The sequence below is a fragment of the Suricata suricatta genome, chromosome 17 (assembly GCF_006229205.1).
Source record: "Suricata suricatta isolate VVHF042 chromosome 17, meerkat_22Aug2017_6uvM2_HiC, whole genome shotgun sequence".
Lineage (NCBI taxonomy): Eukaryota > Metazoa > Chordata > Mammalia > Carnivora > Herpestidae > Suricata > Suricata suricatta.
The window spans coordinates 43,561,894-43,576,275 of NC_043716.1; the positions used below are offsets into that span (position 1 = coordinate 43,561,894).

Below are 14,382 nucleotides of genomic sequence, written 5' to 3' on the forward strand. Positions count from 1 at the left end.
ATAGGTTTGCAGTTCTAAAAATCTTTCATGTATTTATTAGAAATGATTGAATTTCTAATATTGTAGATAGTAAGATCAGGGTTCTCATTGTTGGGGAGAGAAGTTACCAGATGAGGAAAAGGAAATCTAAAGTGAGCCAGGTGATACTGAATTGAAATCTAAGGTACCAGTATATACTCACAATGTATATCTGTCTAACGTATACATAACTAATACATATATATATGTATGTATTTCTATAGATATATAGAGATACAGCAATATAGGTAGATCTTCATGTGTGAGTTAGTATATGTACGTGCATTTCCTAGTTCTCTTCACTTAGAGAGCCCAAAATCATTGACACTTGAGTAGCAATATGCACACCTACTAATTCAGATCTTGTTTCTAACACCATTCTCTAGTAAAAGAAACCAAAGCTCTGAAGAGGTTAGATGATGCCAGGCCTGGGGCAGGGTAAATACAAAATGAGCTAGAGCATCTTCTGGTACCAGAAAGCAAGAAAGTGCTTTTAAAAAGATGGGAGCACAGACACCAATCCAAAGGAGATCCTAATGTCCCTAGCCAGACCAAAGAGAGCAACAAAGGCAGTATTGGGTATAACCAATGGAATAATATAAGTCTGTATATATTAAATCACTCAAGTAAATAGAAGAAAAAGAAGGGACAGCTCTTTCTTCCAGTAGAATTCCAATAGTAAATGTAGAAGGAAAACACCAGGTGATAATTGTTGCAGACAAGATCCACTGATGGATACTAAAGTCATTGGGCAAAAGTTTGAGAAACAGGATTTGCATTGTTTCAAAGTGTCTCCCCCCAAGATATTTATTAACTATAAAGAGAAAGAGAGTAACTTTATATTAGAGAAATCTGGCAGAAACCTTTACCTTAACCGAGGTGATGAAGGTCAGCATCGCCACTAACAAGACATGTCAACATCGTGGACCCCATGATATGATCCGTGAGAAGGACACAACATTATTTTTGTGGTATTCTTACCCAAAAATCTCAGTCAGATAATGAGAAAAATATCAGACAAACTCTGACATTCGCCAGAATAACTCATCAGTATTCTTCCAAAGTGTCAAGGTCATGAAAGATAAAGACCAAGGAGCGCTTACAGACTACTGGAGTCTAAAAAGAACAACTAAATGCAATACAGGGTCTTGGATAGAATCTTGGAACAGCAAAAGGACATTAGTGGAAAACTGGCAAAGTCTGATTAATGCCTTTACTTAATAATATTATGTCAATGTTATTTCCTAGTTTTGATAATTATTCTATGGTTATATAAGATATTAATAAAAAGAGAAGCTGGGTGAGGGATATACGGAAATTCTGTGTACTCCTTTTGCAACATTTCTGAAAGTCTAAAATTAGTTCAAAATAAAAAGTTAAAATGTAAAAAAAAAGTCCTACTGCCAAAAGAAAAAAAAAAGTAGAACTCTGAGCTGGAAAATTACTGAGGCAGAACCCAAGTCTGGGAGCTATTCTTAGCTTCCAGACCCAGAGTGAGGATTAGAGTTGGGGGACAGGGAAAGGGAAGAGAAGGTCATTATTCATACTGAACCTCCAGTCCCTGGAAATCTTGGAAGCTACACCAAAGTGTTGGAAGGGATGTGCTGAGCAAGGCTTCAGGTGGGGCTGAGGGAGCTCAGGAGGTGATGAGAAGGAGACATGGAGTAAGAATGAGAGCAGGCCTGAGGCAGAGCGCTTGCAGCACAAGCACGTAAACAATACAAATGCCAGTCATTACGTAAATCAGATGTTTATGTTCCAGATGAATTCCACATAGTCAGAGCTGTCTTTTCTTCATATGAGATTAGCTTAGTCTTGTCACAGATTATTCATTTCTTCAAAGTAGAAAATGGTCTTTGGAGAGTGAAGGCCTGGGACTTGTAACACAAACCTGACAGATTTACTGCCACTCAGTCATTTGATTAGGTCGTTTGATGAGGATTATACTTTTTTGTGATTCTTGTATACAGCATTAAGTCAAAGCTTTTTTTTTTTTTAAATTGTATTGTTTAAGTAATCTCAGTACTCAGGGTGAGGCTTGAACCCACAACCCCAAGATGAAGAGTCACATGCTCCACCAACGGAGCCAGCCAGGTGCCCCAAATCACAGCTCTTTATATCCAAGGCTATCCTGACCTCAAGTCTTTTCTTTTGTCTATATACCTACAAACCTGCCTTTTTCTTTCTTTCCTCCTAGGAGTAATCTAAAATTTACTTGCTACCTTCCCCAAAGAATTAATATAATTCTGGTCATATTGGGTGTATTTTGAATAGAATTATTTTAACAAAAATTATAGGGACTTAGCATAATAAAAACTTGAGATGGAGAAAAATTAATCATATGACTGAAAATGAAATTTCAACAAATCACCATGGGAGACCAAAGTTCACCAAGGAGAAAGGTTTCACCTGCTAGTTTGTTGGGGGAGGACTAATTCTGAATCACTTCCAAGAAGTTGGAATAATAGTAATTTATTATGGGTGGCTGAGTTAACCTTCCCAAAGCTGCAGGGAGGGATCTAATGCCACTGAACACCGGTACAATGAGACACTGAAGGAAAAAAAAACTACATTACCAGGTTTGTTTCCTATTGTATATGTAAGAAAAGTTGTAGACGGTGTCAGTAGACAATTTGGAGGAAGTACCAAGTAGTTTTGACAACTGTACATATGTTTGTCAGTTACTACATAACTGTGTGCTGCGTAACTACTTTGAAATGTCTAGTAAAGAACCTATTTTGAGCCACAGTGCAAATTTCGTGATGTTGAATGGTCTTTCTGCCTGAATTCTGCAAAGCAGTTGAGACTTTTATTTGGAATGCTGAAGAAATATTTTAAATTAAGAGAAAGGTAGCCACAGAAGGGGTAACTTTAGCAGTGATCATTATTACATAAAACCTCAGTCAAGAGCACAGATGATTTTTATTAAAATCCATGAAAGGAACCTCCTCCTAAATTTGAGAATTTTTATCTTCCAACTTCTATCCCATGACTTTGGGTAAAGGGTAAGTTACAGCTGATTAGCTCAGCTGTGCTTGGCCTCCACATGTGGAATCAATTGAGGTAAAATATGAAAGTTCATATTGATTCAGAGGTTTGCTGTTTGCTTCTTATGAAGTGGGTATTTGTATCCATGCAGACTTAACCACTGACATTCACTCTTCGTTGAGAGAACAGATCAGTTGCTGCCAGGTTTTCTCTTTGGTTCCTTATATTGTGCTTAAGATAGGCAGTAAAGCAGTGGCCAATCTATCTGAAGAAAAGAGTGGAGATTTTGAGAATATAGCTTCTTATTTCCAGTTCCATATTGTGCTTAGATATCACTGCTTCACTCGTAAGCAATTCCTATCCTCAGCATTATGTGTGTAGTAACATTTCCCCATATTAAGGTTTTGTGTGTGTGCTTAATGAGAAGGATTTCAGGTTTTTTTTTTAAAGTGACATTCCTAGTATTTGTTAAGGATGACCATACTTAGTGATGAGGAGTCTTCAGAATAGAACACTTTAGTGGATGATTATTCTCTGAGAAATGGTAGACGAGCTGAAGTCCCAGTGGTATATCTATATCTCCTAAGGCAGTTTTCAGCTGCCTAAGGACACAAAGCCAGTAGCTAAAAAAAAAAAAAAGAGAGAGAGAGAGAGAGACTATACAGAATTTGATGATGATGATGATGATGGAGGAGGAGAGGAAGAGAAGGGAAAGGAGGAGGGTGATGATGATGATGGCAGCATCAGCTTACATCACTGTCACCTCCTTCGTGCTGAGCACCATGCCAGGTGCTTTCCATACATTCAGGCTGAAATCTCCCCTGCCGATTTCATGTTACCTCCTCAGTCCCATCACTTTCGTGAGTAGTACTGAGTCAACAGAGTGCACAGGATTAAAGCCACCCTCGGGGCCCCTGGTGGCTCAGTCGGTTGAGCGTCCGACTTTGGTTCAGGTCATGATCTCTCAGTTCATGAGTTTGAGCCTCACATCAGGATCTGTGCTGACAGCTCAGAACCTGGAGCCTGCTTCAGATTCTCTCTCTCCCTGTCTGTCTCTGCCCCTTACCCACTTGTGCTAGCACTTTCTCTCTCTCTCTCAAAAATAAACATTAAAAAAACATGTTGTTGTTGTTTTTTTTAAACACTCTCTGCACTTGGCCTTGAGGCAGAGAAAACAACCAGGAGGTTTGGAGTGAGCTCTGTGCAAATTTTGACAAACAAACAAACACAACAACAAACTAGAGGTTAAAACCAGGTTTCAGCCAGAAAGCCTAGACCCTGGATGATATTAAAACTCACACATTTTCTGAAGTTCTTTGAATTTAAGACCTGCAGTTAACAAAAATCTCACTCCTTTCTTTGTTCCCCATCATCTAATTCTGATTGTCTGTGGATGCTAGAAAATATTTAATGTTAATTCTTAAATCTGAAATTATTTTTTGTGAAGCTATTTATAGCACATTAATTTTAAAAAGTAGGGACTTAATAAGCATATGTGCATATTGAGATTAACATAGTTTTTCTGTGATTATTTTATTCCTAATGCTTTGTTACAAGATTTGACTTTTTCCTTTACTCTTCTGTGCTGAGTACATATTAGAGAGATTAATGTAAATCTTTATTCTCAGTCTTGTTTCCTATTTCTTATAATCCAAAACCCACATCCTGCAAAGGAATCTCCTAATCCAAAGCCCATTTTCCATTTATAAATTTTAATTGTGAATTATGATACAGGTAAACAATAGAAATATTGTACCAAAGTTCTGATTTTAGATACATCAGGCAGTTTCTGAGATAGCAGCTTTTGGTCTCACTTGAAAAGGATGAGGAACGGGGAGACGTACAATAACCATGGCCGTCGCTCCTGGTAACCCATTTGTATTCTCATCCGTCTGTTGTAGGTGGTTGCCTATCACTACTGCCAAGCAGATAATGCCTACACCTGCCTGGTACCGGAGTTTGTCCACAACGTCGCCGCCCTGCTCTGCCGCTCACCTCAGCTGGCCGCCTATCGGGAGCAGCTTCTCCGGGAGCCGCATTTACAGAGCATGCTGAGCCTTCGGTCTTGTGTTCAAGACCCCATGGCCTCCTTCCGGAGGGGGGTCCTGGAGCCCCTGGAGAATCTCCACAAAGGTACAGATGAGGTGCAAAGAAGGTGAAAGGTGGCAGCTTTGGAGCCCAAGTTCACCTACAGCATGCCATAGAGATGACTTATTTTTATCACATTGCCAAAACCAAATGTTCCGTAGCTGATGTCCCACAGGATACAGTTGACAGAGAAAAGATTTTACCTGAAAATAATAAAAATTCCTATAGGAACTGCTACTCCCTCCTTTCTTTATAAAAATTCTCATTAATAGAATACATTTTTCTTGCACTAAAGATAGTAGAATTTCTAGTCCTTTCCATAGAGTTCAAAAAATCAGTAAAGCCATGACTCCAGCTCAGTGTTGTGGAGTTTGTGTGGTTAGAAACCTCCTCATCTTTGTGTTTGGTTTTTATTACTTCACAGTACAGGTCAAATAAAATGGCATCCATGGTTGCACAACTCTGTGTACTACAAATCAGCTTTCTACTAAAAGCTCTTTAGAAGGCGTTCAAGATATTTTTAAGAAGTGGGGGGAAATATGAAATGGAATCCATCTCCCTCTGATGCCTCCCCTCTCTTTCCCCCCGCAGCCCTAGCATCGGCCATGGTGTATGTGTCAGCATCTCCCCCCTCACCCTTGTCTGCCCCACCCCGTTAACAATGTTTTATCAGTGCTGGGAGCCAGAGAAAAGGACCTGGGTGATCATGAGGCTCCTGACAATCCCATTTTATTCCTGAGAGACTTGTACATCTTCCCTGAGGGTTTTGGAGGTACTCAGGAAGAAAAAGTGACCATAGTTTCCATTCTCCTGGCCACCGTCTTCAGTTATTTCAACCTCTATACTAGTTACTTGGGTATCAGGATCTCAGACTTCTCAACTCTGACCTGTCTATACGTCTCCTACCTATTAGTTTCTCTATACCCTAGACTTTTTTAAACCTTGGAATTTCTCCACAGATATTTTAAAGCATATTTTCTGTACAGTAAGGCTACATCCTGCTGATTCTGCCTTCCTGATGTTTCTTACATCCATCAATCTCAAATTCATTCCTGCCATTGTCAACCCAAAGGCCATTCAGTGGCCTTTGCTCATGGCATCATACTGATATTACTACCCTTCCTGGTCTTTTGTTTTTCTGTTTAGTGCTTCCTTCACATCATAGCACAGAAAGTTATAAAAATTTGTATAGTGTGCCAGGATAAAAAATTGACAACTCCTTATGGCTAGACATGACTGGCCTTGAAGTTACAGCTTTGCCACGCCCCCAGTACCTTGAGGGCTACAGCGATTCTTTTTTTTTTTTTTTAATGCTTTTTATTTATTTTTGAGAGACAGAGAGAGAGAGTGCGAGCAGGGGAGGGTCAGAAAGAGAAGGAGACACAGAATCTGAAACAGGCTCTAGGCTCTGAACTAGCTGTCAGCACAGAGCCCGACGTGGGGCTCGAACCCAGGAACCGTGAGATCTGACCTGAGCCGAAGCCGGACACTTAACCGACTGAGCCACCCAGGTGCCCCGCGATTCATTTTTAAGCACACCTCTAACCCATTTGTGACATACCTGGTGGGGAAGCTCAGCCCCACCCTCTGCAGTCTTCTAGACTTTCTATACTGCTTCCAAATAAATCTCCATCAAGTATCACTTTCATCACTCAATTTCCCTGTTCAGAAACCTCCAATGACTCCCTGTTGCCTAATGAATTAACTTCCAGCTTCTTAGTCTAGCATTTAAGGTACTCACTGGCATGGATCCAACCCCCTTTCCAGCCTTACTATATACTTTTATCTGTACGAATCCCGTGTTTAAATGTAAAATACTCACCAGTCCTCAGACACTCACTGACATTCTCCTGCCTTCATACATTTGCTCATTCTTTCCTTTTCTTGTTATGCCTTCCGCTTACATCTCTGTCAGAATTCTGCCTATCTTTCAACAACCATCTTAAATGCCACTTCATTCCTACAGTGCTTGCTGATCCACCAGTCACCCTCCAGGAAGATACAGTATCCTTCCTAACTGACGTTAGGGTTTTTTAAAATTTCTAATTTATGGTACTTAAGACATTGTTATATGCATAATAAGAATTTAGCATTTTATTACCAACATTTACTGAACTACATGTCCGATACTATACTTCGTGCTTTATAAGAATTAGTTATTTGTGTAATTGTCCTATCCCTTTAACTAACTTGCATGGTACTCAAGTTAGGAACCTTTGCTCATTCACCTTTTATCTTTCGTAGTGGTTCCCTCACCTTGAGCATAGTAGGCATTTGAGGAAATAAAGTTTGAACAAATGAGTGAACATAGAAATTCCTCACAATACCAAGTGCCTTGGTGGAAGGACAGTGATAATGAGGACCTACATCGTAGGCTTATTCAAGGACAATATCCAAAGGCTTGTAGACTCAGCTCCAGATTCTCAATCGTGACTCATGTATTTTAATTTTACTTCTAGATATATTTGCTGCTCATGTAGGTCTCCAGAAACAGCTTTAGATACGCTTATTGATAAATATTATTCTAAGTGAATTTAATTATACTAATTCCCATGTTCTTTTAAAAAAGTCCCCATCATGATTAATAGCTGAAAACACAATTTGTAAAATAAATGAAATACTAAAAAGTATTTTATTAACTGATAAAGCAGGAAGGAAGAAAATAAAATTTTTTTGAAAGATGGAGTAAGTGGGAATAAAAGACAGCAGAGAGAATATAGTCAGTGATAGTATGAAAGTGCTATCCGGTGGCAGATGGTAGCTACACTGGTGGTGAGTATAGCATAATTTAAGTTGCACAGAAATTAAACTGTGTTTCATACCTGAAGCTAATCAGCATTGTGTGCCAACTATACTTAAGTTCAAAAAATTTTAATTAAAAATTTTGAAAAAGAAAAATATAAGAAAATGAGTGTTGTGTTAGGCTGCTAAAAAAAGAAGCATTAAATCAAGCAGAGAAATACAAATACTATATGGTCTCACTTATATGTGGAATCTAAAAAAAAAAAAAACCCATCTCATGGATATAGAGAACAGATTGGTGGTTGCCAAAGGTGGGGGTGGGGTATGAGAAATGGAAGAAAGGAGTCAAAATATACTAATTTCCAGCTATAAAATAAATAAGTCATGGAGATGTAATATACAGCATGGTGACTACAGTAATAATACTGTATTGCATATTTGAAACTTGCTAGGAGAGTAAATCTTAAAAATTCTTATCACAAAAAAGTTTGTAATTGTGTAAGGTGATAGATGTTCACTAGACTTGTGATTATCATTTTACAGTGTATACAGAGATCAAATCATTATGTTGTAGACCTAAGGCCAAAAAAACAAAATCAAATTAATTTTTTTAAAGTAAGATAATAGACTTAAAATCAGTCATATCAGTCAATAATTACATTAAGTTCAAATGGACTGAACATTTTTTAATATAATTTATTGTCAAATTGGCTAACATGAGTGAGAACATATGATATCTTGGACTGAGCATTTATATTAAAAGGCAGAAACTATCAGACCAAATAAAAAGAGCAATATGCTATCTATAAGAGAGGTTATCTAAATACAAAGACATAGATTAAAAGAATAGAAAAATATATGCCTTGTAACCATGGAGCATAAGAAAGCAGGAGTGGGTATATTAATGTGAGGCTGAGTAGACTTCAAGACAAGGAGTGTTACCAGAGGGGCATTTGATAAACATAAAAGGACCAATTTCTGGGAAGGTAAAATAATCCTAAATGTGTATATACCAAGTAGCAAAGGCTCAAATTACATGAATCATGGTCAGATTGCCATGTGTATACCTGAAATGAATATAACATTGTTTATCACTGTATTTCAATAATAAATATCTTAATGAAAAAATTATTTCAAAGTAAAAATTTTAAGTTTTTAACATGAATCAAAAACTGATAGAACTAAAGAGATAAACGGGCAAATAATCATAGCTGGAGATTTTAACACATCTCAGTAAGTGTTAGAATAAGCAGATAGAAAGCAAATGTATAGAAGATTTAAACAACACTATCAACCAACCTGATCCACTCTCAACTTAAAGAATACTGCTCAATAACTACAGAATAAACATTCTTCTCAAGTACACAGGACCATATTCTGGGCCATAAAACCAAGTCTGAAGATTGCAGAAAATTAAAATCTTACGGAAAATGTCATCTGAGATAATGGAACTAAATGAGAAATCAATACAAATAAAATCCCCAAATATTTAGAAATTTAACAACGTACTTCTGAATAACCCTTGAGATGAAGAAACCACAAAGGAAATTATAAAATATTTCAAAATGAGGAATGTAAAATTAACATCTAAGTTTCTGACGTACTAAACTAGAAAAAAAATGAGGAAAATAAACCCAGAGTAAGCAGAAAGAAGAAAATCGTAAAAACAAAAGAAGACCTCAATAAATAGAAAAAAATGTATCTTTAAAATGATGCTAAGTGAAATAAGTCAGGCGGAGAAGGACAGATACCATATGTTTGCACTCATAGGTCTAACAGGAGAACAGGAGAGACCTAATGGAGGACCAGGGGGAGGGGAAGAGGGATAGAGAGTTGGGGAGAGAAAGGGACGCGAAACCTGAGAGACTATTGAATACTGAAAAGGAACTGAGGGTTGAAGGGGGAGGGGGAGGGGGGGAAAGAGGTGGTGGTGATGGAGGAGAGCACTTGTGGGGAAGAGCAGTGGGTGTTGTGTGGAAACCAATTTGACAATAAACTATTAAAAAAACAATTTAAAAAAGGAAGAAAAAGAAAATGAGTAAACACTAGCAAGATTGATCACAAAAATGAGGAAAGAAAAACTCAAATTAATATCAGGAATAAAAGAGGTAATAGCACTACAGTTCCTATAAGATATTAAAAGAAAAATAAGGAATTAGTATGAACACCTTTATAACATAAATTCAACAACATAAACTGTACAGATTATCTAAAAAATATAGCTTACCAAAAGTGACTTAAGAAGAAACAGAAAATCTGAATAGCCTTTATTCAATTTAATGTTTAGTTTAAAGGGAAAAAAATCTTCAACAAAAATACTCCTAGCTCATAATTGTTTTCAACATTTAAAGAAGAGATAATGTCAATCATACACAAATATTTTCAGAAAAGTAGAGGAGAAGGGAACATTTCTCATTTTGTTAGACAAGTGTAATACTGAAACCAAAATATGATACAGATCTTGCAAGAAAAGAAAATTACAGACCAGTATTCCTCATGATCATAATAGCAACATCCTAAAAAAGTTAATAGCAAATCAATTAGTCCTACTTGATCAGAAATGCAATGTTAGTTTCACATTTGAAAGTTAATCAGTGTAATTCATCATATTAAAAGAATAAGTGGGAAAATCTAGATGTCTTTATATAAATAGATGCATATAAAATACATATGTATATGTATATAATCTCAATAAATGCAGAAAAACCTTTGACCAAATACCACAATTAGTGATAAAAACTTTCTGCAAACTAGGAATAAAAGAAAACTTAGTCTAATAAAGAAAACTCCGAAAAACATACAGCTAACAATGAAATGTTAAGTACTTTCCCTCGAATATCTGGAACAAGACAAGAATGTCCCCTCACTCACACCACTTACATTTAACATTCACCACTCCAGTGGTAGCCCAGGCTAGCACAGTAAGAAAGCAAACAAGCAAGTAGTAAAGATTGCAAAGGAAGAAATAAATCTGTCTTTACTTGAAGATTTTTTACCTAGAACATTCTAAGGAATCTACAAAAGAAAAAACAAGCCAACTTAAACTAATAATAAATCTAGAACTTCAGGCTATTAGGTCAATATTTATATATCTATTGTATTTTTACACTAGCAGGGAAACAGTTGAAAACTGAAACTTAGAAAGTAGTGTGGTAGTTTTAAAACATGGCTGCAAATTCTTTTACATTCCTCCCATCCAAAGCTAGGGGTCTCTGTCTCCTCCCCTTGAATTGTAGCAGGCTTGTGACTGCTTCAACCAACAGAATACTACAAAGTGATGCTATGTGACATTTTGAAGCTGGGTCATAAATGTCCATGCACCTTCCATCTTGTTCACTGAAACTCTTGCTTTTGAAGGATTCCATTGTCCTGTAAGAAGTAAAGAAGTGAAAACCGCATAGAGAGGCCATATATAAGAGTTCCAGTTGACTGTTTTAGTCATCAAGTCATTCTAGGTCTGATATGTGAGGTTTTTTTCTAGATGATTTAGCCCACAGCCACGTGACTAACCCCTAGCTGTCTGACACAGCAGTAGATATAAGTGGAACAAATTACTTTTTCTGTAGCATCAAAATACGTAAGGATAAATGTAACAAAAGATGTGTAAGACCCCCACAGTGAAGGCTACAAAACATTGCAGAGGGAAATTAAAGAACTTAGTAAATGGAAGAAGTATACCATGTTTGTAGATTGGAATTTTTCCCCCTACTGGTCTATAGATTCAACATAAGCCTAATGAACAAACGATTTAGACACTTAACAAAAGAAAATACACAGATGTGCCTACAAGCACATGAAAAGGGCTTTAACATCATTAGTCATCAGGAAAATGAAAATTAAAGTCACAATGAGACACCACTTTACTCCCACTAGAATAGTTAAAATTTAAGTTGAACATCACATATTAGTGAGGATGGTAATCAAGTGGAACTCTCAGTGCTGGTGGGAGTATAAAATGGTACAACTACTTTGGAAAACTATTTGGCAGTTCTTTATAAAGTTAAATATAAATCTGCTTTCTGACCAAGCAATTCTGTTCCTATTATATATTTACCCAAAAGAAATGAAAACAGGGTCTACAAAAAGACTTTTGTACAAGGATGTTCATAGCAGCTTTATTCATAGTCGTTAAAACCAGGATACAACCCAAATGTCCATCATCACAAGAATGGATAAACAAATTGTAGTATATTCATTTTGTGGAATATTTTATAGTGTTAAAAAGAACAAACTAATAATACACTCAGCAATGCAGATGAATCTCAAAAACATGGTAAGCAAAAGAAGCAAGTGTATAGTGATAGAAGAGTGATTGCCTGTTGAGGATTGACTGCGAGGGAACCTGAGGAACTTTCTGGAGTGATAGAAATGTTGTATGTTTTGATTGAGATGTTAGTTGCATTAATATATATATTTGTCAAAACTGGTCAAAGTCTACAATTAAGACCTTTGCAATTAACTGTATGTAAATTTTATCACAATGACTTTAAAAAATTTTTTTAAATATTTACTTTGGGGAAGAGAGAGCAAGCACAAGCAGGGGAGGGGCAAAGAGAAGGAGACAGAATCCCAAGCAGGCTCCACACCATCAGCAGAGAGCCCACTGTGGGGCTTGAACTCACAAACTGTTGAGATCTTGACCTGAACCAAGATCAACAGTCAGACGCTTAACCAACTGCACCACTCAAGCATCCCTAAGAGAATTTTTTTTTTACATTTATTTATTTTTGAGAGACAAGGAGAAACAGAGCATGAGCAGGGGAGGGGCAGAGAGAGAGGGAGACACAGAATCTGAAGCAGGCTCCAGGCAGTTCAGAGCCCCATGTGGGGCTCAAACCCATGAACTGTGAGATCATGACCTGAGCCGAAGTTGGTGCTTAACCAACTGAGCCACCCAGGCGCCCCATCCTCAGAGAATTTTTTAAAGGTAGCTGAAGTTTTCTGTTCAGGAAAGTTCAGTTGAAAACACATACAGTTTAGATTCAAAAGCCAGATTTCAAATTGTATGTTTTTCTTTTTAAAAAATAAAAATAAGAGTCACGGGGCACCTGGGTGGCCCAGTCAGTTAAGCGGCAGCTTCGGCTCAGGTCATGATCTCACAGCTCATGGGTTTGAGCCCTACATTGGGCTCTTTGCTGACAGCTCAGAGCCTGGAGCCTGCTTCGGATTCTGCGTCTCCCTCTCTCTGTCCGTCTCCCACTCGTGTTGTCTGTCTGTCTCTCTCAAAAATAAACAAACATTTAAAAAATTTTAAATAATAATAAGAGTATTTTCATGACACTTTACAAGTGTGGTGACTAAAGCATATTCATATGTATGTACATGCATAGAAAACAAATGGGAAAGTTTTGAAGTCTCCTGGTAAGCGCTCGCTTCAGCCACCAATATTCCATGAAAGGAGATCCTAGTTTGTTATCATAACTGAAAGGAAGGTAATTCATACGTAATGTGAAGCTTTTCTGAACAAAAATGTCTGATAGGAGCCTTCTTTTCGCTTTCAATAATTCCCATACCATATACCAGCAATAAAATCCCGTGCACTAGGATTTAGCTCTGACTGTAGGACCAGCCACCGTCTCTCCTCTTGCAGTCCCTGTAATGCTTGTTTCCCTCCGATGCCCCTGCACAGAGTCTTAGAACGGGGCTCCTAAGGGATCAGTTCCTGCAGTTAAGCGTACATGTAAGTGAGGCCAGTGCGGAATCCCTGGTGAATATATACTTTAAAAAAGAGAATCAAAACAAAGGTCAAAGGGCTTAGAAACTTTTCCAGAGATTTGTCAGCTAGAATAGTGGCTCCTGAGCAAAAAACAAAAACAGCCCAGAATTTGTGTGAATGTAAATATAATTGGTATATATGTTTATGTAAAGATTATGTCTTTCCTATTTTTTTTAATATTAGAATATTTTTATTCTATGAATAAATGGTGATAGCCAATGGTAGTTGCACTTTAAACGTTCTTACATGGCAGGGCGCTGGCTGGCTCAGTCTGTAGAGCATGCAACTCTTGATCTCTGATGTGGTGAGTTGAAGCCCCACATTGGGCATAGAGCTTACTTTTAAAAAAGTAATAATAGGGGCATCTGGGTAGCTCAGTCAGTTAAACATCTGACTCTTGATTCCAGCTCAGGTCTCACGGTTCATGAGATTCCTCCCATCCCTGCATTGGGCTCTGCACTGACAGTACAGACCTGCTTGGGATTCTCTCTCTCTCTCTTCTCTGCCCCTCCCCCACTCTCATGTGTTCTCTGTCTCTCAAAATAAATAAACTTTTATTATTAATAAATTAGTAGCAATCCTTTGGGGTTTTTTAAATTTAAAAAAAATTTTTTTTTTTTTAATTTTCACTTGTCTGTAAATCTTTATAGCTACTGGGGCGCCTGGGTGGCTCAGTCGGTTAAGTCTCCGACTTCGGCTCAGGTCAGATCTCACATTCGTGGGTTCAAGCCCCGCATCGGGCTCTGTGCTGACAGCCAGCTCAGAGCCTGGAGCCTGCTTCCAGTTCTGTGTCTCCTTCTCTCTCTGCGCCTCCCCCTCTCATGATCTGT

The 14,382-nt window shown here is 37.7% G+C and overlaps 1 protein-coding gene across 1 annotated transcript in view; it reads left to right on the top strand.

Annotated features, from left to right (window-relative positions):
- The window catches only part of TANC2 (tetratricopeptide repeat, ankyrin repeat and coiled-coil containing 2), a 365,001-nt gene that overhangs the window by 281,657 nt on the left and 68,962 nt on the right, over positions 1–14,382 (top strand). Inside the window, exon 12 of the mRNA XM_029927266.1 lies at positions 4,908–5,139. Within this exon, the coding sequence (XP_029783126.1) occupies positions 4,908–5,139 (232 nt within the window). The remainder of the gene's footprint in view (positions 1–4,907; positions 5,140–14,382) is intronic.